Source organism: Epinephelus moara, chromosome 7 (genome assembly GCF_006386435.1).
Source record: "Epinephelus moara isolate mb chromosome 7, YSFRI_EMoa_1.0, whole genome shotgun sequence".
Taxonomy (NCBI): Eukaryota; Metazoa; Chordata; class Actinopteri; order Perciformes; family Serranidae; genus Epinephelus; species Epinephelus moara.
This window is the reverse complement of record NC_065512.1, coordinates 27,176,924-27,202,121: the sequence shown is the minus strand read 5'-3', so window position 1 is coordinate 27,202,121 and position 25,198 is coordinate 27,176,924. Positions and strand designations below refer to the sequence as shown.

At 40.7% G+C, this 25,198-nt stretch overlaps 2 protein-coding genes across 2 annotated transcripts in view; one reads left to right on the top strand and one right to left on the bottom strand.

Annotated features, from left to right (window-relative positions):
- The window catches only part of LOC126393598 (general transcription factor IIF subunit 2-like), a 26,901-nt gene extending 19,108 nt beyond the window's left edge, over window positions 1-7,793 (top strand). The window contains exon 5 of the mRNA XM_050049829.1: window positions 7,747-7,793. Coding sequence (XP_049905786.1) covers window positions 7,747-7,778 — 32 coding nt within the window. The 3' untranslated portion in view covers window positions 7,779-7,793. The remainder of the gene's footprint in view (window positions 1-7,746) is intronic.
- Window positions 7,794-19,797: 12,004 nt separating this feature from the next.
- Window positions 19,798-22,568, bottom strand: kctd4 (potassium channel tetramerization domain containing 4). Its single transcript, XM_050049815.1, has one exon. The coding sequence runs from the start codon at window positions 22,282-22,284 to the stop codon at window positions 21,508-21,510; it is 777 nt and encodes a 258-aa protein (XP_049905772.1). The 5' UTR covers window positions 22,285-22,568; the 3' UTR covers window positions 19,798-21,507.
- Window positions 22,569-25,198: the final 2,630 nt, after the last annotated feature.

Genomic DNA, 25,198 nt, shown 5'->3' with positions numbered 1-25,198 from the left:
TAAGGTTTGTAAACATAAGTTAATGTAGGAAATTGTGTGCTTCACCAAACCACACAAATCAGGGGTAAACATACCTCAGGTAGGGGAATGCAACCTCTCATCTACCAGCGGATTATTGTACAAGACCAGCGAAAAGGTTCTGAGGACCGACGGCAGCAACACAGCACCCAGCTTAGCAGGAAGACAGCGTTCTTTCATTGTAAAACCCACCCCGTATTTAAGCTGCCAGAAACAGGAGCACAGTCAACTCATGCTACAGCGTCTTCCTTATATGGCAAGGCCCGGGGGAGAGGTGACCAGCCAGGTAAAATAACAGGACTAGGCAGGGCAAAATGAGAGTGGCCGGAATTTAAAGGGGCCCTGCTACACAAGTTTCTTGGGTTGTTTCATCTATCCAGTAGTAATAGACAGTTGTGTGATGAAAACATTGGTTGTCCGTAGAAGATGTTGGTTATAGGACTTTGCTTGTCTCTAGAAGATTTAAGTTATGTATATATAAGATCGCCTCTGTCATAGGCTGGACTTCACTGTAATACACAACACATCTTTGTAGTTGAAATCCTTTTAAAGTCTGGGTTGTGAGATAACTTAGTGGTTCAAAGTCCACATAAAAGTTGGTTCCGCTCTGTCGGTCCTTCGACTTTCTACCCTGTACCACCAACAGGTCAAAATGCCTCTTGTCCAACACTTCAGTTCATTCTTTCAGATGAACGCAGACATAGCATGTTAGCATGCTAACTGAAAAAAAAACTCGAACAGGTTTCTCAGGTTAAATGTACTAAGGGTTTGTTTTATTATTTTTCAGTACATCAGATTTCTTGTGATAGTAGCATTGTGTTTAGTATCACATTATTGTACATAACTGCATGACAGTGTCTTACATTTCACAATAAGTTACTTACAATGTTGTGTGACCAAACAAGGGGCACGCATTTATTCCTACTTAACCTTTAAAATGGGCTAGGCCAGCTCTGTCTGGGTCCGATTGTTAGGAAAAAGGTAATCCAACCAGCCACGCATTTTCTAATCCCTATAATCCAAACATATCAGACTGTATAATCCATTCCTCCACCTCTGTTATACAAGTATTCAATGAGCCAACAATAGTGAGAGGTTGCTAATGGTGACCGCCAATGATTGATACGTACACGAATGGTGTCTGACATGGCTTTTGTACTGTAAGGCTGCTAGCTAAATGTTCCTCCATTATTTCCTCCCCTCGTTGTTCTGCTTTGTTCCGGCAAGGACCAGGTATTGATTAAGAGGTTGCTAAGCAACAGGCTTAGTTGCCACAGAAGCGTGCAGGGAGAACAGAAAGCCAGATGTAATGTACTGCTCTGTTACAGTATGCCTTTCCTTCAGCTGCTTCTGTGGAGCTCACTGAAACTATGCAGTCCTTAAGTCCTTTTAGATTAACGAGAGAACAGTGTGTCAGTCATATTGTCATTTTGTAAACTATAGACTCCAGGAGTAACTCAGTGTTGTAAATTTGACATCAGTTTGAAGTATGCCAAATACTTGTTAAACACTGGGTCGAGATTTTTCTCCCCTCACATTTCTTTGTTGCTGCCTTGCATTTTGGTCTATCAAGCAAGCTATGGATATAGATTTATTTCTGCTTTTTCAATGAATATTTCCTTATAACAGAGTTGAACTGTAACAGTGTTTTTAAGAGTCAGTGAGTGACTTTAGAAAGATGCTTTATTCTGAAGGCCTGACATCAAACCTGATGTTTACTGTTCATATTTTAGATCACTGAAACTTTCTATGCAATTATAAATGTTTAAGCATGACTTTTCTGTAAGACAGCTTCCATGCCTAGAACAGATACATTGCCATGACAATCATTTTACTTGGGATCAATCTAATAACAGCAGCGTCACTTGTTTTCCCAACTTACACTACTAACTATTTTTGTAGCAATTATCTTATAGTGAGTTACTTACATAAATAGTTTTTATGCCAAAAATGACTTACCTCATGGACTCTAACTAACTTATGAACACAATGGTCAGTTCTTCGCCTATAAAAACCCCCCAAAACAGTTAATTCATCCAAGTGAGACAGCTCTTCTTATCGTACACAATTAGAAAATATCTGACAGGGCTCCAGACTAACTTTTTACATTGGTTGCACTAGTGCACATAACTTTTTTATTTAGGTGCACCAGCACATTTTAAGTGCACAATTACAGCATAATTAAAGTGCACTCAAAAAACTTAAATGTGCCTTTTGACGCTGCAATAATTTATTTTACCCTTTTACATGTTACCTTTTTTGCAGTTCCCATAGACATTGGTTAATTATTAACTAGGGTGTAAGCGTAAACAGAAGTCACAGTTCAGTTCATACCCCAGTTGGTGCGAGTTCTATTCATTTTCTCATTTTGAACACACATAGTGCAAGTGTCAAAGACAGACAAAATCCTTTTGCTGGGGACTGGGAGCATTTTACCCACTGGTTACTTATAAAAATAAATAAGGAACATAAAAAAGGGACATTTTAAACATTTGTAACTCTGTATGAACACTAAACAAACGCTGTCACAAAAGACAACAGGTACCAATAGCCTATGAAACTGATTTTTTTTTTATGCTGTTACATTAGAAATACTAAATAAACAGAGTGATAAAAATGAAACTTGTGGTTTGGGAGGAGTGTTACAGTTAATTCCACCTCAGCTTCATGCCAGTGTAAATGCCAATGGATGCAGTAATTTCCTTTCATTCTAAAGGGTGTTAGAAAGCAACAGGGATAAGGAGTTCGGCTCCGGTTTGGTTTTTCCTCATCCTGGTGAGTGGCACATCCAAGCGATCCCTGGGTGTTTCTCTTCACATACCCCACATTGGTGGAGTAACAGTAACACTCTGTCCATGTCTTCTACACAACTCTCTCTCCTTTGCTGATGTAGCTGACTGAAATCCTGCAGGCGGTTCCTCCAGCTCCTGTTTCATTTGCACTTGCCATAGTGTGACTGACTCACATGCCAATTAGCTTGTTTTGCTATGCTCAGCACATGTTGCTACTGGTGAAGGCCTATTGGTTTAAAGTTTCCAAGTGGAACTTGTCCTTGTTGCATGTGTTTAGACGCACATGACAAACATGCTACCAAATGGTTGCAGTCTGGATCCCTGTCTGATTCTTTGATTAAACATTACAAATGTAGCAGCCATCTCAGAGTTGATCAAGAGAAATGGAAGGCACCTGAGCTACACTAAAAGTTTCATAGTAAAGGTTCTGAATAGTTTTGTCAGTGTCAGGTTATTCTTTTAAATTATTTTGCCCAAAAAAGGGATATTGAGTTTGGGTTGATAAGGGGAAAAATAATTTAAGAAAATTTAGCATAAGGCTGCAACTAAAACACAAAATTGAAAGGGCTGAATACTCTGTAAATGTGCTGTAAATGTCATATTTCTATCACATTTTCTCCATGGTTTAACAATGTTTGAGGTTTGATAGTGCTCTATTAACTGCGTGCCCTTTTCTTCTACAGTGGTTTAATGGAGAATTAGCGCCACTGACCATTTATTTTGATGAACCAACCCAGAAACAGTGGCTTCTCACTGTAAAACTCTTTATTTAAAATGTGTCACATAGCTTGATAAACTCAACAACTTCTAAATTCACCTGACGAATACTCAGCTGTTATTCCAACCAGGAAACAGCCATACATGAGAACACCTTTTTAATCACTGACAAAAGCAGAGATGTGAGTTGGATCTAAAAAGGCTAAATGCAAGACAAAGAAATTCAGTGATGATTGTGTAGCTTGTTTGAAAGGGATAAACTGCTGTTGTCCTGCTGTGTTGCTGTTTGAAATCCCTATTGTGAAGTAGCATCATGCATAAAACCATTGGAACTGAGCAGGCTGTTGGATCCTGTGCAGACTGTCGTAGGTGTTTTATTGAAGGAGTGTGGCTGGCTTAGCTTTGTAGGTTCATTCCAAAAGTGTGGCTCATGAATTGCTGAGGGTTTAAAGAGGAATATCTCTTCACTGGATACCTCTTGAAAAGCATGACTTTGTAGTTAGACGACACTAACACGTGCTTTCAGGACTATATTTGACTTCATTCACAAGGATTCAGCAGGCCCGCTGTATGAAGTGTTGGCATTCATCTGCTTTCAGCAGCTCCTCTCGCTGTACTGGAAGTTGTGCACTAATGGCTGTATGGTTGGGCTGTTTCCACGGCTGACGTCATGGAGCAGTCTTGATGTTTTGTTTAGAGTTGAGGCTGTGTTCAACCAACGGTAATCCAGTGGGAGGCTTTAAAGTTCCTGCTGTCTGAGAGCTCAGGCCTTTTGGGCATACTCACTGTCAGAGCTGTTTGAAGCTGTCAGCTCTCTCCTGTTGCTCTGCTTTCTTACAGCAACACATGAAGTATCATAGTTATTGCTTGAAATGAATTCCTAGCTACCGTGACATTTGTTTTGCAGCATTTATTTATCCATGCAAAGTCAGTTGAGCTCCATGCTCTTTTGCAACGACCCGTCTTCTCATATTTATACAGTTCCACACATTAATACTGGCAGCAACAGATTGAGACTCTAAGAATACAATGGGCTATATCATACACCTGGTGTAAAGTGGCATACAGCTGCCATTGGTAGTTTTAGATCGACACAGCGGCCATGTTGTGTCAGTATGTACTTGCACCCATCTGTGTGTGACTATGGGCGTTTAGGTCTTAAAATAAGAACAAAACTAAAAACTGTAGTTACAAATTTGACAGAGGAAACAGAACTAAATGTTTAGCTTCTGAAATGAAGTTACGCTGCTCCCGGTGCGTAAATGAGCGTAGCCTCTCTTTTAATGGGGAGTCAGATAGCAGCTCTGCTCTGCTCTCTGCTACGTTCATATTGTAGAGAATGTAATGACTATATTCATCCATCTGTAAACCAACTGCATGTCCCTGTGTGTAACAAGCAGGGTAAATGCGCATTTTGAACCCGCCTATGTAGGTGCAGAATAATGCCCCCTTTAAGTCAGTGGTGCAGTCGCTTTCTGCAGCTTCAATATAGCAGTGTCCCAACAATGCATCTGACCACATCTCATTTTAAGACCTATACACCCATGGATGCACAGATGGGCCCAAAAACTTGGGTGCTGGCTGTGAAAATGAAAATGAAAACTCAGTTGGTCTGAAACAATCAATGACAGTTGCGCTGCACTGTGTGCCGCTTTGCACCTGGTCTAAGATAGGGCCCAATGGCGCAGTATTTTCTTTCTATTTAAAGGGCGTATTATTCAGACAGTAAGATGTGCCTGCATTGGCAAGTTCACTACACACATACATTTTGCTTGTTACACACAGGACATTTTTATCCATTGTAGGTTATTGTCAAGAACATAAATGAACTGTGTCAAAAAAAAAAATACACATACATATGTACTGCCTTTAAAAGAAATAGTGCCAGTACAGCCTCATCTTCATACACTCAGTTGGTGGTTTGTTAATTACATCTAGCTAATGTGGTCTAATAAAGCAAGTCCTGCAATAAAACCTACCTCCATGGAGATCATAATTAAAATAGTTCTGGAGAGGTGTGGTTTTAAATGTAGTGTCAGTCTGGACTCTGTATTGCACTATGCTGACAGGTGTTTTTTTAGCATTTAGTCTAAACTCTTTGATCATTTATCAGTCCCTCCAGAATTTCACCGGTTCATTTTGGGTTTGTTGTGGCCTGAGATGCCTATTTTCACAGCAACTAGTGAAAATAGTAAAAATACTTGCGATGCTGTCTTGGATTCAGAGCCTTTTATTAAGAGCATTCAGTTTTCCTCACAGAATTAGATTCTATTTATGGTAGGCAGTAGGTGGAGGTGAAAGCGGATTGCTGACGATTAGCTGTTGCTGCCATTTGACGCATCACTGTAGCATCATCTTTGTGAGTCGATATCCTCCAGCTCTCTCTGCCCAGTTAGCACACGCTAACACAGCAGCAGCGGCCAACGTCTGACACAGAGCTATTAAACAGTCCCAATAAACTCACACTGACACCGAAACGGCTCGGCTCTGTCGTTTAACACATTAATAACCCTGTGGTAACGTTAGCCGTGTGATACTAACAGTTAGCTCTATCACTGTGTGTGTGACAGGCACAGAGCTAACACTCCTGTAGAAGTAGTCTCATAATAAACAGAGAGAAAGAGCTAGGCAAGGAGCTGAGGGAATCAACATTATTAAATTCTGGTAGCTTAAGAATTACACCTCTACTACCCATTAAAAACAGTATTTCACTACCTGGCACTGTAAAACGACACTGGGGCATTTCAGTGTAAAGTATCTTGTTTGAAGGCAACTTGATAATAGGTGTTTTCACCACATGCAGAGAAGTGTTACCAGTTGCTTTGGATCTCTGAAATACAGGAAATAAAGGCTTTCAATTTTCCAGTGCCCAGAGAAATTGGGCAGGTAGACGGACTGTTGCTGCTTTACACTGGGTATAAACCCATCTCTCAATACATGAAAAATCTGCTGCATTTTACAAGAAAACAAAAGTCTAAATTTGTGGATGAAAATTTGGTACGACCACCGGTTCCTTAAAAAAATGTAGATCTCACATTTGTTTTTCCCTGTAGTCACATTGAAGCAGGGGGCTGAATCACTGTGACTCAGGGCCTGCTATTCTTCTCAGAGATGCATGTTTGTTGTTGCCCAAGGTGAAAATAGGAGAGTGAGCCAGCTATTGTTTCGCCAGAGAAATGTCATCTGCGCTCTCATTTCTGTTTTGCTTCTTGAAAATAAAGGTTTGCCCAACCCCTGCTGTGCTCCCACACAAGAGACACGTGACACCCAGAATAATGACAGAGGGCCACACGTGATGCTCTGTCACCAGTAGATAGGATGTAAACCTCTGTCAGCAGATTGTTGAAAGACCAAATAGGTTATCGTAAAGCCCATTGTGAGAAGATGTGAGGGAAGTAACCTCTTAAAGTCATGTTTTCTTTGACGTCACAGAGGAAAAGTGCTGAGGTTTCTCTGTCATGACCCTTGCTGCTTTGTCTACAGAGCCCATTATGTTAATGGTAATGTCATTACTCCTAACACAAAAGAATACGGTAGATTGCATAAGTGCACACCAACACATGAATACAAAGAATCCCATTATTGTTAGACCAATGCATGGGCAGGCTGGATAGTGGCTTGTACTAAAAATGTAATATTAGCCAGTCTGTGTTGTCCACATCTGATATGATGGCGGTTCCTCCACACAGGTCACACAGTCCATATGGTTGTGTTGCTTTTGTGTGAGATGTCTGAGCAAGAAAATCTTTTGGGTTGTGTGGGAGGCTTTTACTCAACAGTAACAAAACTTGCTTCACTCGGCCTTAAAAAAGCTGCTCACCCACCATTAGTCTGGCTGTCAGTGGAGAGTTGCTGCTCTGCATTGTCCAAATGAGGCCTGAGCTGAATATATCGTGCTCAGATAGTCGTGCCCCAGCACTCCCAAATGTAGCAGTGAGCCCTTGAAGGGGAAAAAAAATCCAGTAAGGCTGTATGATTAATGCATACTGTACGTTCAGCTCTGTGCTGAGTTTAGGTGTGAAACTTACAGCAGCTTCTAGTCATCATAATTCAGATTTGACAGACATGTGGGAGACATGATTCAGAAGGGAAATGGAGCATTTTCTCAAAGATTTAAATTTATATCCAAAACAGAAATAATATTCTCTCAAGAAACAGATGTGTGGTGGAGAGTGTGCGGATAAATACTTGTGCTTATTAACTGTTGTCTCTCTTACAGCCACAAATCTTTATATATCTACTGACTACTAGGCATGTGCCTGGCAGGATCAGTCTGTTGGAGGGCTGTGGGGTAAGTGCCTTCCCACTCTCCCTCTTATACCTCTTTCAGGGTTTTTCTTGCATAGAGAATCACAAGGCGACCGCCTCCGTCAAATTCCATCTCGCCCTGCCTTTGCCAACACAACAAAGAAATCACTAAAGAAAACAAAACTTGTTTTCCCTGCTGTTCGATGATCATTTCATATTGTCAGTTGGAGTAAATAAAAGCAATTGCAAATGGCAGTGGGACTGTGAACGCTGCTCTGTGCAGCTCCATATGTATGTCTGAAAGCTGTCTTTTACTGAGACTACAACGTTTAAAATCAGTTTCCTCTCCACTTTATCTGCACAAAAGTTCAAACAGACATTTGTTAAATATATTAGTTCATTACAATACAGTTGAACATGACTGCCACATACACTGATAAAAGCAAACTACTTTAGAATTGGAAGTAAAATAAAAAAAATAATTTAGATTGAAAGGACAGGCTGTCTTATACGTGTCTTGTAAACTTGCGTAAGGGGAGATTACTTTAAACACAATTTTTATGCCTCCGCGCCAACGACGGCCATGGCTGGACGCATTATGTTATCGGATTGTTTGTCCATCCACCCATCCATCTCTATCCGTCCATCTGTCTCATTCCTGTGAGCGGGATATCTCAAGAGTGCATCGAGGAAATTCCTTCAAATTTGGGACAAACATCCACTTGGACTGATTAGATTTTGTTGGTCAAAGTTCAAGGTCACTGTTTTTGAGAATAACAGAATAATAGAATAAATAAATAAATAAAACATCCATGTTTAAGAAAATGAAGTTTCTTTGCAGCAACATCCATACTTGAAGTGGAATTTATTTTAAGGTTAAAGTCTAGGTTTTTTTTGATTAGTTATAAAATGAAAAACAGCCAAAACATGTAGAAGGTGTTTGCTTGAGCCATTTGAAAGCACACATGCACATGTGGTACCACCTCCGCCTCATTTTAAGACAGGAAAAACCCTGTCTTTACAGTGTGAATGTACCCTGTGGTCCATTGTGTACAGTGCACACAGCAAACCTACACATGGCAGCTTCATTGTTGGCTCAGAGGCACAGAAAATAACCAGTACGCCAACATATATACTGTAAAAATAGCACATAGCTCCAACAAAAATTTAAATACTAGACTCCAACCTCATGTAATTCCTGGCAGCAAGATATCTTGTTATTTCTGAAACTTGAAATAATAACATTCACCACCGACAACACATGAGGTCCTTTTTTTAGGGGCCTCCTGTCATCTGATCACATCTATAGGTGTTGTCATACTTAAACTTTGCTTTGTTGTTTTCAGTTAAAACAAAGATTTGCCACATCAGGATAGTTTGGACTGATGTTAAAACTGACCAAGAAACTGGTCTGACCGCTCAAACAGGAGGATCTCCATCCACCCCCAAGCAGACTCTGGTGTGTTTTGTGTGTGGTGTGACAGCAAATGGATCACAGAATTTGTAAATAGGAGATATGCAAATTTAGCATGATTCAAAAGCTAAACTAATATTAAGTCCATCTGTTGATTGTGAACTGTCCAGGAAACAATCTTAAAATAGATGTGTACAAGCAAAGTATACATTTATGTGAATCATTTGGTAACCATGGTAACATGTATGTGCGACTGCATGCGAGTGTGGGGATGTTCCCTGATCAGTCAAACACTCAAAAGCAGTTAAAACTGCGGCCTGCTGTGCTTGTACCCTACTGTGTGAACTTTAACAGTCCATTAAGTACATTAAACGTGTGTGACATGGCTTTCCCTCGGAAATGCTGCCGCACAAGACGCCTCTTTTTCATCCTGTGTCTGCGTGTTGGTCATTATTCATAACATGCAGTTTCAAATAATACCAGTAATACTTGTAATCAGGTGTTTCTTTGTGAGCACTTTGTGACATTTCAGAAGCATTAAAGTGCCGCATGACCTCCTGTCAGTCAACAGAAGTAGATTTGCTCACGTGGCTCCATGTGGTGATGATGAGGAAGGATGAACGGGGTGAAGGGATTTTGAAATATGAACCCGCTGTCATTTTGTACATATACTTTATTTTTTTGCATTAGTCTAAAACTATAAAAAATAAGTATTTTTTACAGTAGAAACAGGAACCATGTGAGCACAATATAAGCTAATCTGATATAACACATTTTTATTATTTTGTCTGTATGGCAAGTACATGTGAGTGTGTGCCAATGTGTGGAATATTAAAGGTCCAGTGAGTAGTATTGAGGGGCATCTGTTGATAGAAATTGTATATAATAATCATAACTAGGTTTTTTTTTAAGTTTTTAAATCACCTAAAAATAAGAATCATTGTTTTTTTGTTATCTTAGAATGAGCCATTTATATCTACATACACAGTGAGTCCTCTTCCATGTTGTTCTACAGTAGTCCAGAACAAAGTGACATATCAAGCACTGGCTCCAGATATAGCCATTTGTGTTTTTGCCTTGGCCACAGCAGGTCTCTTAAGCCCCATTTCCACCAAACCAAAAGTAACCTTTCAGACATGGAACCTAGACCCTACGTCCTTCTAGCGTTTCCACCACAAACAGTACTCTTAAATGTGGGCGGGGTTGTTGTCACTCACTGCTCCGTCCAGCACTCACTGTATTTCCTCATTACCGGGGACACAGATGGAAGTTTGCACCTAGTTTATTGTCCACAGAATGGGGCTGCACACAGGGCCAGAACGAAATAAAACAGGCTGCAGTGAGAGTCTCTCTCCGTGGGATATTTAGAAGTAGTGGGTTTGTGCAGTTAGTCCGTCTCAGAGTGAGGATTAGAATATAGGCAATATATGCGGCTATTGACCAATCAACGGACTGCAGTGTTCACAGCTCCACCTTTTAGTACCAGATCTGTGTACTAGGTACCCCAACAGAGGGGTGACCAAAACATAGTACAGAAGAGTTCCATTGGTACCATCCACAACTTTTCACAGTGGAAAGGAGAAAAAAACATACCAAACTGAACTGTACCATACTGTACTGCTTGGTGGAAACAGGGTTTACACACCTGTTAACACTGGACAAGTTTCAGTTATGAAGCCTCACCACTAGATGGCACTAAATCCCACACATAAGACCTTTAACAGACCGTTTCAGGGGCTGGACACCAAATTTTGTTGTACATTGTGCAATGAAAAATGCCCTGTTTGATAATAAAAATGGAAACAACTGTAGATATTGTGAAATTTGCCAAAATGTGGATGCATTTTATAACTAGAAAAGCACTCGGAGAGCGCAGACCACCGCCAAGCAGCTCGGATTTCCCACCATTTTATTATTTTATCCACTTCGCTTCAACCGATCACCACCAAAATTTTATCATCTGTTCCTTGTCCCAACCTATGTATCAACCTTTCCTGAAAATTTCATCAAAATCCATTAAGAACTTTTTGAGTTATTTTGCAGACAAACAAACAGACCAACGCCGGCGAAAACATAACCTCCTTGGCGGAGGTAAAAATCAAGGTTTTATTATCATTAAGTGCTTTTGAATTTTATTTTACAGTGCTTAACCCGAATGATCAGGGGAAAAAAGCTATGCCACAATGTTTTGGTGTCACTTACAGGCACGCTGCTTCTGTCCTCTGCTCTCTGTGTGCTTCACCAAAGACAGGGCTCAGTCCCCCCCACACACCGGCAGTTGTCCATCTTCAGTGTTGGCAGGTTTGATCATGGAGATGCGAAAGACAGCTAGCTTGACTGCAGTCTATATCTCGGTCAGCAAAGCTAGGTCAAATCCTATTCTCATGTGTTTCTCTGGTCGTCCTGAGGCAGTGTCTGATGTTTCTGCATCATGCCAGCTGTCACTCACATGCGGTCAAACTGGCAGCTCCTGTTAAAGTTTGAGTGCCCCTGTGAATACATTTAAACAGCCCAGGATAATCACGTGACTAAGTTGGCTTTTCAAAATAAGGTGTTATTACAGTGTAAGTACATATATGGAAATAAGATTATTTGGATCATATTCACAGGAAGTACAAAATACTGCACCTGCGTCCCTTATAAATTAGGAAATGTAAGAAATCATTAAATTATCGAAAATAGTGCAGTGTTGTTTTGCCAATATGAATTTAAATTTATCTGTCATCTAATTGATGAAATTTTATTCATCCACCACATGATTAGAAACTGTTTCTGATGACAAAATGTGCTTAAACTGTAAAACACAGAATTTGGCAAAAATAAATCAGAAATCAGAATCTGGAACAAAAACAAAACAAAACACAGATTTCATGGGGTCCTATAAATAAGTGTTGTGTCAGTAATTTACACCCTACAAGACAGACACGATACATTATTGGTAACATAACACACTGTCACATGGACGCACACACCTGTCTGTTGCAGCCTCTAATGACGTGTTGTGTCATAGAGCGTTAATTGCTACTGACGCACATACAGCAGGAAGGTGGGGGACAGCTTGGTTCTGACTTCCTCGATCTGCCTCAGCTAAGATCCTCCTCACGTCTTTTTTTTCCTGATGTGACCTCTTTACCGCTTACCTAGTTTCAGCTTCTCGCTGGTGGTGATTTGCTGTATATCTGTCTTTTCTGGATATTTCAGGGTTTTTGAGGAGTGTGAATCACCTTGGGCTCTGAGAAATTGTGACATTTTTCTCCAGCATTTTATGAACCAAATTATGGATCATTTGAAAGAAATATTCAGCAGATTATGAGTTAACATTTGAATTGTAGAATCTATCAACATTACACTGGTAGTTGAATTTATTCTGTCAAAAAAGTGAATTTATTTTAATGCATTTTAATCAGATTTAAGTAGTTTTACAAATATGTTCAAGTGTAATTTTAAAGGGGTACAGGAGCAGTGAGTGGGCTTTTTCAATTCAATTTCAAGACATGGATAGGAGATTATTTGTTGGTATAAAATTCCTGAAACAAGAGTAACTGCACTGGGAACAAATGGATTTATCTCACTCCACTAGCAGAATGGTTTTGGCAGAAAAACAAGTCTTTAAGGTTGAATCTGAGGCCAAATGGTTTCTTTTAAGTGTAAATTCTGTTTCAGAGGCTTTTGTATCCTGAGGAGAAAGTACAGCTCTTGGGGTAAACACTTTTCATGTATGAAAAAGCTCAGATTTCATCAGCTTCAATCTAAAAATATCTAAACATGTTATTGCATGAAAAACGATTCTCTATTCGCACTGTGTCATTGTGCCCACCCCTGCCTCATCTCTTTTTTTTGTGACTGAATAATGGTTGCTACTGTCCCTTTTGTCTGAGCTGAGAGTGGAAGTGAAAGGGGTCTGACCTCCCCTCCTCCTCTTCATCACTTTCTCTCTCCTCCTCCTTCTCTGCCATTGCCTCTCTTTCTGGAGTTGAAAGATAAAAATCGGAGGTATGTTAGTCATTTTCTGGCCAAGCTGCACCACATGACTAAGGCATCGCGATAAGGAGGGGTGTGTGTGTATGTGTTGGTGCATGCGTGTGTTAGAGACCGAAAGAGGGCAGCTTATGAACGTATGATGTAGGAGGTGAGTTTGCCTGGCAACAGGTGAAAAGACTGAGATGAGACTGTTGATAGTAGTATGGTTTGAGCTTTTCTCACTGCTGTTATCACCTCCCTCCTCTTTCTGCTGCCTGCACCTCCTGCCTCCCTCATCATCACCAAGCTGCTCTTTGATCAGGCGTGGATCACTTTGACCCCGCGACTAATAAGTAAAGCAGTCACCGTCATAAAAAATGCACGAAGCTGATCTGCAATTAAAAAGGTTTGATGTTGTTGACAGTAAAGTATGGGTGGCGAGGTGTGACATCTGAACAGCACAGGTTCACTGGGTTTATCTTCTCTTGAATGTGTTATTTGACGCACACAGTGTTACGTGTGTGTTGTATGTTTGTTGTTGGTGTTTGTGAGGAGTGGGCTGAGAAAGAGGTACGCCTCATGTCAGAGGTTGATGTGGGTGTATGAGTCATGGTGGGGGTGGTGGCGGCTGGTCCGACAGTTTTGACGACATTGCCTGCAGGAGCAGATGGTTTCAGGCACCGGGGGGTGGGGGGATGGGGGGGTTAGAGATGCTGATTCGAAGGTGCCTCATTGTCACTATGCTCAGTAACTAAGAGCTGCTGAAGGCAACTCTGCATAGTTTCAGCAGGCAGTAAGAGGCCATTTCACTTTCATTTACAAAGGCTTTTTTCACTCTAGCAAGAATAAACTCTGAAGGAGACGAATGCTTTTCAATGTTTGGAATTATTAAATGTAAACATTTCTATTCCCACAAGTTTCCATAAATGGATCTTGAGTTATCCCTGCTTCACATTGTTTGGACATAAACCAAGCAAGGCTTGTTTTGCATTTGTTTTGGCACCGGCAACATCAGCCACTGCCAAAGCAGCCTTTTTGTCCTTAAATGCAGTCATTAAACATGAGTATTGGCCTTTTTTGTGACCCAGTATAATCAGCCTATTGACTTGCAGAAGGTCAGATATATTACTCAGTTTGCACTGCTCCCAAGGGCTTAAAAAGCTTAACTTAAATGTTGGTCAGATTCACTCTTTGACATTCAAACAACATTATGCAACCTTATGCCTCCACATAAGGTTGCCTCCACAGCTGCAGCCAGAGGCATTATGTTTTCAGATTGTTCATTTGTCCGTCTCTAAGTACAGAATTTCTTAAAATTTGGCACAGACGTCCACATGGACTCAATAGTTAACTGCTTAGATATTTGTGGTCAAAGGTCAAGGTCACTGTGACCTCATCTGTTTCATTCTTGTGATTGCGATATCTCAAGAACCTTAAGTAAATTTCCTTAAATTTGACACCAATGTTCACTTGGACTATAGAATGAACTGATTAATCGTTTTTGTTTTTTTCCCCGTTAAAGGGTTTTTTTTGGGGAGTTTTTCCTTATCCGCTGTGAGGGTCCAAAGGACAGAGGGATGTCGTATGCTGTAAAGCCCTGTGAGGCAAATTGTGATTTGTGATATTGGGCTTCATAAATAAAATTGATTGATTGATTAAAAGTTGGTGGTCAGTGGTCAAGGTCACTGTGAGCTCGGAAAACAGGTTCAGGGCTTTAACTCAAGAATTCATAGGTAATCATGACGAAATTTCAGACAAATGTCTAATAGAATATAATAAAAAAGTGATGACATATATCCAAAAAATCAAAGGCCAACTTCAGTGTGACATCAAAATGTTCTGCAAAACAATTTTCTGGCCATTAACCAACGCCATACCTCAGGAACAGAAGGGGGAGGCATTTGGTCAGATACTGAATGGGTGCCCGTCTTGAAACTGTGCTGATTGTATAGATCTTCCAGGGGGAAGATGTGTGTGAAGCATCTGTGTTTTCCCAGACATAGATGAGGTTCACTGAGGCATATAACTGCAAAGCTAGCACTCTATAGTTAACCTTTAATTAACACTTTCAACATCATTTAGATGGTACACCGACTTGTAATAGGTAGAATGGTACCTCAGTAGTGTTTTCCTTAAAACTGTGCAGGCCAGTTGTAGCCCCTGCCAGGCCAAACTTATACAAACCATTCATTCCAATGTTTCTCCTGCATTCATTCTGTAGCAGAGCACCGCAGTAAGTTAATTAATGTGGTGAGTGTCTGTGGTTAGTTCACGTCTGTAACAACAGGACAGTCAAGTGTCTGTCATCTAAAATGAAAAGTCAGTTGAGCAGGTGGAGTAAAGATAGCGTTGTCGGTAGGCTAAAACAAACCCATTAGTGAACGACACTTGAACATGCTGAAGGATTCAGTGTTCTTGTGCTTTTAGCTGAGCTAGACCAGAGATCATTCAGTTAAAACAGATCAGTGATGCTTTTTTGCCCTCATTGTTCCCCGTAAAGTTTGCTGGAAGTGATGTAATGTAGCGTTTTATGTGGAGTGAGTCCACTTTAAAAAAAAACTTTTTAAATGCCACATTGCTCGTCAGCAACCACTCATAAAGTTGGGAGGCAGTTTGGCCTTACTGCTTTATCAGTTCTACTCTGCGGCCTGAGTGCCTGTTCTTGCACTATGGGTAGGATCCCCCAGAAGTGCTTAATGCTTTATGGCACAAGAGTACACTTCCTTGCCAATGTTTTTTATAAAAGATTGCGATGTAGGGTGTAACCTTATCTGTGTCATCCCTGTCTCACAGAGTTTTGTGGTTTTTATGACTCAGAAGTCAAATTCATATACTTAGCAAGCTATGTATATGGGCTGAAAAGGCTAGCTGTATTTGGGAAATAGTGCAGCTCTTTTGAAACGGGGTTGTGTGAGGTACTTATCTATATTCAGTGTGTTAGATGCATTAGATGGCAGTTGGGACATACCCAGTTTGGAGAAGCAGGCAGGAGTACTAACATTAACGTATTATTATTATTATTATTATTATTACGTATTATTATTATTACGTATTATTAACGTTAAGCAATGTACTGCAGTGGACGGCAGCAAAACATAGTTTAGCCACTTAAAACAATTCAGTTAGTCTCAAGTGTACGCTATATGGAGAATATTTTTACAGCTTTATTTTGCCGCAAACAGCCCTTCCCAGTGGGTGTGCCATTAACGTCTTCAGTTTCCAATCTGTGCTCTTGTCAAAGCTACCAGACTCCACTGAGAAAACATTAATTTAACATCTCTGAACACAGGAGCTTCTGGTCGATCAGTTAGTTTGTGTTGCTGTGTGACTTTGGTGAATCCGAGCTAACCGTTTTGGAAACTAAAGAAAATATAACTGAAAATGTGCGTTTCACTGGTTTTTGAAAGGTGTTTACATTTACCAGGCAGGGGAAGTCAATCAAAAGATGCAGTTGAGTTGCATTATGGGAAATGTAGGATCCATTATTTTCGGAACTTGAGTCATATGTTTAGAGTTAAATTTAGGATATCTCAGTCTCTGCTGCATCGATTTCAATCCTTCCTTTTTTATTTGTCCCTGTCATGTCCCCCACCTTTGTGGAGGTGCATTGAAAAATTGTTGGAGTATCCCTTTATTTACTGTATGTCATTGTGTGCCTATTAATTTAATTGAGAGAGATATTTGTGCTTTTCGTGAGATATTTGTTACAATAATGTCACGTATTTATGTCTGTTATTACTGATACTAATTAAAGTTTTAAAAATTAGTTTGTCATATCTAGTCCACAATACTTCCTTTTTACTTGATAAAATCCAAGCAATGTTAAGTGGTGGGAAAATACCTCCACCCAGAGAAAGTCAACTTTGTTCCCATTTCGTACATGTGAACTAGTTCATGATGGTTGTCATAAGCTCAGGGCATTCCTGTATCACCATATAGAGGGAGTCTCATTATGAGACAAACAAATCAGGAGAGGGAAATAATCATATTGTTCCAGTAAGTCAATGTATAATTAGAGGGGGATAACTTAAGTTTTCACTTTTGACAGCTATATTACTGAAGTTGGAACAGTAAATATGTTCACTGCACATGACTTAGAGAAATAGTATAGTCATACTAAAGTTGACAATGACACACATCAGAGTGCAATGCAGAGAGATAAAAAGAGGTTCTCCTTGAGGGAAAAGGGCAGGATTTATCTCACAGACTGGCCTACTTTAAAATACCAAATATCCTTACTGGAACTGGGGAGGGTTTGGAGGGACTCCCCAAAGGCTTCTGCAGGTGGAGTTGCTGCACTGTGGTGGCAGCGAGCCAATACAGCTTACTGTCAGCCATTACAGCAGGTGGTGTGCGAGCAGAGCTGAACATGTTCAGATTAAATTGGTAACATACAATGTGTGATTGACATTAATGTATGATGACACTGGGTTGTTTTTTTTTGCTTAAATCATTAATGGCTCTTTTTGACTGTTGTTTTATCATAAGTAGATTAGTAGAAGTCTAATAGAGAAGCATCAGCATGACTTTGAAGATAAACTTAACACCAGAATGAAAAATATTGTTCCAACAGCCTCCTCTGATTAACTTTAAGTCTGCTGCACCTCTGATCGCCCACTGCAGCCAAGTAAGAACTTCAGGTGCTGGGGGTTGTTAAAAACATATTCAGCTGATATGAAGGGGGTCTTTAAAAGTATACTATGGCGGTAACTGTTTGTAACACATTGAGCAGTGAAAGTGAAAGCCAGCCCCAGATTCACTCTTATTTGGTATTTTGCCTCACTATACCTGCGTGGGTTTTTTCAGGGGCTCTGTCTTTCAGATGCCTGCTGCTTATTCTCTGGCACCTGGTTGTTACCGTTTTTATCAAGCCCCAAAACCACCTGCGCACAGCTGGGTACATGCCCATAAACATCACGAGCACAGAAAATGAGAATTAAATAAGGACATACAGGCAGAGGGGAGAATTTTTCCAGAAAAACACGCCACCAAACACTTGTAGTAAGTGATGATTTAGAGGAATGACTTCTATATGAGTGTACACATTGTTTTTTAAAGAAAATTCTTCATAGTATCTAAAACATTTATGTGTCGTTTTTTTTTGTTTCTCCAAATTATAGTCATTGGTAGAAATAATTACAGCAACAGATTTATCAGCAATGATAGTCATTGGATAGAGCAAAATGGAGAGACATTTTCACTTTTGTTACAATGTAGTTTGGTCGTTCCTCAGTTTATACATCATCTGGTCATGTCTGTCTAGTGCAGGGGTAGGCAACCTGTGGCTCCGGAGCCACATGTGGCTCTTTAGCCCCTGTCCAGTGGCTCCTTGAGCCTTTGAGAAAAGAATTCTATGGAAATTCATTCTATGAATCCAAATGTTGCTGAACCTCGATAGCAGTGGCTGGTTAGCTATGGATGCCAAATCCAAAAAAGTAAATTGAATAAAATAGAGAATGTAGTAGTGCGTGGACAGATTTGTTTGCTCTCACTGCCAGCTCTGCAAAATTTAAGTACCAGATAATTATTTATAGTGCCCTGCACAGTGTCCACCTTGTGGTAAAACATATTAACAAATGCTTATTTAGACGATAAGTATACGCTAATTTAGACTTAATAGGCTATTTACCTTGATTATAAGGCTCAAACATGTTTTGCGGCTCCACACAGATTTTTTCAAATTATTTTTGGTCAAAAATGGCTCTTTTAATGGCAAAGGTTGCAGACCCCTGGTCTAGTGTGAACAGGCAGAACTGAATTCCACATAAATCTGCATCTTTAAGGTAGATTATTTATTTCACCCTTTATACCGATTTTAAGTCTCAATATCCTTAATAAAAAGTTATAGTAATATACTGTATAAAAGCCACCAAAAATATCGCTGTCTACTTCCCATACTACCTCTGAGGGACACCTAATGTAAACATGTTAAAAATTACTTTTGGTGAAATTATGATTTGAATGATTAAATGATTTGGTGAAAATGATAAAATTGATGGAGCATATTTGTGGTTCCCAACCTTTTAAGAGACCCGTTCCCCATCATTGAGTAAACTGACAACCTCATACTAAGTGACATATTTTATGGATATTTCATATTGTATTCAATACATAGAGATTACAGTATAGAACAACTGATGACCTGTACAAATAACCCAAATAGTGAAGGCAGTAACTGCAGGAAGTTTATGTGAAACGAATGAGAATTTTTCTTGTGAATATTACATCAGAGATGTTTTTTATGATACTTTAGGAACTTTCTACACAATTATCTGTCTGTATAATGTTTTTTCAGTATACATAATAGGCTTCAGTGTTTTCTTCTGCCTGATGCCTGGCCATTGTTCTTTTAAATCTTTGATTGTTTTAGCCGCATACTTCTGTAATGCAGGACATTTAGCAGAGAGTGAATACAGCTTGTGTTCAGGTCTTCACCATGCCATTATCCTGTGACATTTTTTTGAAGTTCATATCTTAAATAATAATCTACACTTTAGAATTAAAATTTAATTTAGTTTTCTTCACAAAGTAAAAAAAAAAAAGAGATATAGGCCTACTGTTTTTATTTCATTGTTTTTCTTTTTTTTTTTTTTTTTTTTACACCCCCTAAAAGCAAGAACACCTTGCCGTGCCCATGAAGATTTGACAACCCCCGGTGCAGGTTGTGACCCCCAGGTTGGCAACCAGCGATATAGACTATTACACTAAAGGGCTGTTATTTCTGTAGGTGTCTGTATTTGAAAATCTTCCAGGCGTTAATCCATTGAAGCCACTTTGAATCTGTCTAAAGTGGGACTTGATCTGATGTCTTAATACAGTGAGCAGAAACTCAGGAACATTACATTCTCTACTGTTCTGACAACTAATGTGTGAAACGACCAAGAATATGCTGCACATAGTCTTATTTTTGTCCCACTGATCCTTGAATGTTTTTGCACACCTTGTAGATTGTTCCAGACATGAGAAGCGGTGTTTAACACATGCAGAGAAGTGTAAAAAGAGTAGTTGTGTGCAAGAAAATGTTGTTTTGCTAAAGCTGAAAGTGTGAGACGTCTCAGTTTGTCACTCCCACTTATTTTATTTTTTTTCCATCAGAAGATTCTGGAAACTTTAGATAGATAATGCTCCTGCCTGCCTCAGTGGTAAAGAGTTACACCATGTACGAACTAAGTTCATGTGGCTCAGCATTTAATGGTCATCAGTATACCTTTTATGCTAATGAATGCAAGCAAAATAGCCATCATCCCTGTGCACAAGCTGTCTGATGTTATATAATGATGTAAAGTAACTTTCAACATTTAGCATTATAATAACAGAATTTCATAGGCTTCTTACACCAAGCAGTTACTCAGGCATTAGACTGTACACAGACTTTTGCAGATACACCTCAAAACACTTCCCAATAGTTTCAGTGTCACTTTTATTTGTAAAATACTGACATTGAAAAGTAATAGGCATTGTGGCACTGACTTCACGGAGGCTCACAGCACTAACAAACACACAGTTCATTTAGTGCACATGCATCATGCTAGATTCAAAGCCCTTACAATAATCACGATTCTTTGCACTTAAACTCAATTTGTTCACAGAGAAAACAGTTTGTGTTGCTTCAGTTTGATTTTTGGATGTGAAGTTTGTTAGTCAATCCAAACACGACCTCAATGCGCGGCGGGTTTCCCCCCCAGGCTCCAGAGAGGCTAATAAACTAAACACAAGCTATTAAACCAACTAAACACAGCACACACAGTGTATAGCAAAACACACACATACACACAGGCACAGACTGTAGTCGAAGCTGAATGGCACAACAGTGCACATCACGGCTGGTTTTGAAGGCTTTTGCAGCTGTTGACAAAGCGGCAGAGGCAGTCCTTGTGCAGAGACAAATCCACTGATAAAGCTGTCGATGTTCAGACTCTGTTTGGTCCCTTCGTCCTCTCTATGGAAAGATTCACTGATGGCTTGTCTTTCATAGTTTAGGGTCGTACTTTTTGTGTGATGTCCAATCAAATGCAGTTTAGGTATGATAAACGCTAAGTTGATCTGGATCAATCTGAATTCTATAAATACTAGCTTACAAGACAGTGTAGAGGTTAATGAATTACCCACTGTTACCCCAAATGTATCAAATCTTGTGTCTGTAAGACAGCTTTGTGCAGAAAAGATACAAACAGTCCTGTGAGACAGTCTAACCCACCTGTTCTGCTTCTCCCACCCAATAACACATTACAGCTCACCACATGTTACAAGATCTTCAAGCCAATACCTTACATTAGCGGGGTGGATTTGGAATCAGGCACTACTCTTCTCCTCCCTGCCTCCCCCTCTTCTTCTCTCTTCCCTCTTTTCCCTCTTATCTTACTTGACAAAGTGCAGGGCCTCAGCCGCCACCACAGAGCCTTTGCTGCTATCGAGGCTGGTGACCAGCTTGTAGCCTGATCTCAGCGCTAGCATCACTGTCTCTAGTTTCAGACAGTCAAGTGTGCACAAAAATGTGCTGTCCTCCTTCAGAACGAGCCGTGAGCCTGGCTCCGACTTGATGAAGTGTCGGAACTGGATCACATTGGACGACACCACAAATTCTTCCGGAAAGCCATCCAGGCGGCTCTTGGAGATCTGCACCAGCCGCGCTTTGACCTTTTCGATGAAGGTGGAGTCACTGCAGTACACCTTGAGGCCCTGCGACCTCTCATGGCTGTCTGTCATCTCCAAAAAGGCGGCCTCCCGCTGGGCCGCCCTCTGACTTTCCCATTCGACCACGCTTTCCACCAGTTCACTCAGACGGTAAAAATCAGCCTCCCGTCGCAGGAGCCCTGCCTCCCGGAAGTCGTCGGGCAGCTGGAGCTCTCCAGTTCGGAGGTAGTTGAGCACATGGCGAAAAACTGGACCATCTCTATCGATGAATGGGTTGCCCATGGAATCAGTGTGCTGAACCGGCTTCTTACCGTTGGCCAGCTCTTCCAGAAAGGAACCCTGGTGTTTGGCAAGGGTGGTCCGATGGGCGGTGTACAGAAACCCCCCTACGTTGATGGTGATGGTGCCTGAAGAGGGCTTCTTGAAGCTCTTGCTGGGCTGCAGCAGGTCCGGGTTGATGTGCCTCAGTTCACTTTCCATCCTTCTGAGGTTCCATTCCATTCTCCAGTCACCCTCTCCAGCCTCAACCCAGCCTCCTCAGAGCTGGTGTGTCTGCAGCACAAATCGAGTCGGGTTTTTTTTTTTTTTTCGTCTCTTTTGGATCTGGCTGTGTGAGTCTGTGCTGCTGCTGAGAAAATGAAAAGGTGTTGTCAGCTGTTGTATAGTGAGAGTGAATGTGTCTGAGTGTGTGATGGTGGATGGATGAGTGCTGTCTGGCAGGAGCTACAGTGAACTGGGAGCTGAAAACAGACTGGCTCTCTCTGCTGCTTGGTGTCCCTCCTCTCTCTCTCTCTCTCTCTCTCTCTCTCTCTCTCTCTCTCTCCCTCTCTCTCTCCCTCTCCCTCCCTCCCTCTCCCTTTCCCTCTCCCTCTCTTTCTCTTTAGGAGTGGGTGGGCAGACAGCGTCACATTCAGGGAGGAGAGAGAGGGAATATGAGAGCAAACAACAGAAGAGTACGGACTCCAGCTCTTTCTTTCTTGCTTGCTCCCTTTCCCTAATTATCTTAGATAAAAAGGATCGAGCTGATCTCTCTCTCTCTCTCTCTCTCTCTCTCTCTCTCTCTCTCTCTCTCTCTCTCTCTCTCATGCTCTCGCTCACGCTCACACACACACACACACACACACACACACCCTTCACCAGATGGAGGGGGGGTTGCTTCCATAATTTTTGTGGTGTGAAACTGTCTCAGTTTGTGAGAGTCTGAATATGAATCTCCTTTTTCAGCCACATCCATCTGTTTACCACACAGTGCTACATGTGAACTGGAATCTGTTTGAAAAGGAGTCCAGTTTAATTCGGGGCTTGACAGCCATGCTTTTTCTGTCTCATCTCTGGCTATGACAGGCAGATGTAGGCTGCTAGCCCTACTTATGTAAATGAAAGTAACAGGGAATGCATTTATATAAACAGTAGATATCCTGTTTTCTTTCTTTCTTTCTTTTTTTTGGCAGAGTAACAAGCAGTCCTCTGTCTTAGCGAATGTTACTTGTGCATTGATTGTCCAGTAGAGGAAATGGACCAGTTACAGTCGACAATGGTCTGGTTATGAAGGACAGGCTTTGAATTAGCTAATGGTTTGGCCTGTAGGCCCCCCTCAGGGGAGCTGCACGCGACTGGTAATTTGGTTCAAATGCCTCATACCACTACTGCATGTCTGTGTGTGTCTGTGTGTGTCTGTATGTGTGTTTTACATAGCAGTGTCTCTCCCAGTGCAACTGCAGATTTGTAAAAATCACATTTCATATCAAACATGAGGAAATACACAGCCTGCAAAGGTAAGGCATGCTACTATAAAGTGTTTGGTTTCTGAGCAGTCACAGTGTGCGAGTCAGAATAAATAACATAACATAATAATAAATAACATAATAAAAATCTGTGTGTACAGTGTAGACGATTGGATCTGTTCTATGCTAATGCTTTAGCATACTGGCCACTGTGCTGATTGGAAAGTATCATTCTGGGTTGGCGGTAATGGCTTGTAGTACTTAATGTGGCATAGTCTCCTAGATTTGTGTTAGAGATGTGTATTAACTTCCAGGGGATACCTGAAGAGAGGGTGTTTGGTCATTAGAGAGTGTGCACCTGAACATTGATGTGTTGTGAATACATAGTCTGCCTAGAGACCCCTGTGTGTCTATCAGTGTCTCTCGACCTTCGATCTTGTGAGTCATCTATTAACTGGAGAAGTAGGAAAAACAGTACAAAACAGATGCTCTTACGTGCGTACAAGCAGTCGGGCAGACACCCTGCATTCTAGCATTATGTTTATACTGGATTCTGTCCCCAACAACAATTCTGTTGTAGAAAATATTTCAGTCCAGATGGTTTGTAACCTACTTCAGATGTTTTTTTTTTTACACCAGGAAGGCAATGCCAGTCCATTTGCATAATTTATCAGCACTTGCGCAAGAGTCTGGCAATGACAAAATACCTGGATTGTGGCAATATTTGTCCCTGCAGGGCAGCAGAGACAGTGGGCTTGCTTTGCAGGGATGTTAATCTCTCAGACTAGCTGAAGAAAGGAGGACGCACAACTCCAATATTTTTAAAAACAGTGGGTGCAAGTTGCAGAATGAGTCCAAAAAAACTTGTGGGCAACAGCACTCACAAAAGACAAAAAAGTCAAAATGTATAATTTACTAGGGCAACACACGGTCAAACAAACAAACAAACAAACAAACAAACATTTGGGCCTAAGCCTTCTTCAGTGTATCAAACAGAGACAAAGACACTGAAAGCCTGTTATATACTGTACATAGGTAAAGTTCTAGCACCAATCACAATGCAAGGTATAATGAGAGGCAATAGAAACCATCTGTGTTGCAGCTGCAGCCAATGACAGGCTGACACAGAGCAATTGTCAATACTGTTGCACCTGAGTCAATCCATTAATAGAAACATGCAAATACATTGAAAACATAAGAACATACAAGTTATACAGACTCAGACTAGTTGAATGGGAAAAGGGGAGAATTAAAGTGACTGAAAAGAGGCTGTAAAAAGCTTTTAAGTCACTGGGCATAACTCAACTAGGGACTAAGAGAACCCCAGCTAAATAGTCAGAACCTAATACACACTAGACTCACAACTCAATCTTTAGACGCTTTGCTTAACTAAAGACTGATGACTTTCTCCCTGATTTTGTGTTTAGATGGGAGGATACAATTTCAGAGTTTAAAAAAACTCCCTACATTGCAGAACCAATAGTAAATCCGCAGGGCGGTCCTTCGGTGGCTTGTTGAACTCTTGTGCTCGTAAACATAGTCCGATTAGAAACACGTGTAGCGGTACAAAATGGCTCAAGTTGCTGTAAGTCCTTCATTTCCACAATCTTGTGGACTGAGCACACGTTTGATAAAACGGAGTTAAATCTCTCGGCATCCATTTTCAAGCTCTCTGTGTGTTTGTGTCCTTG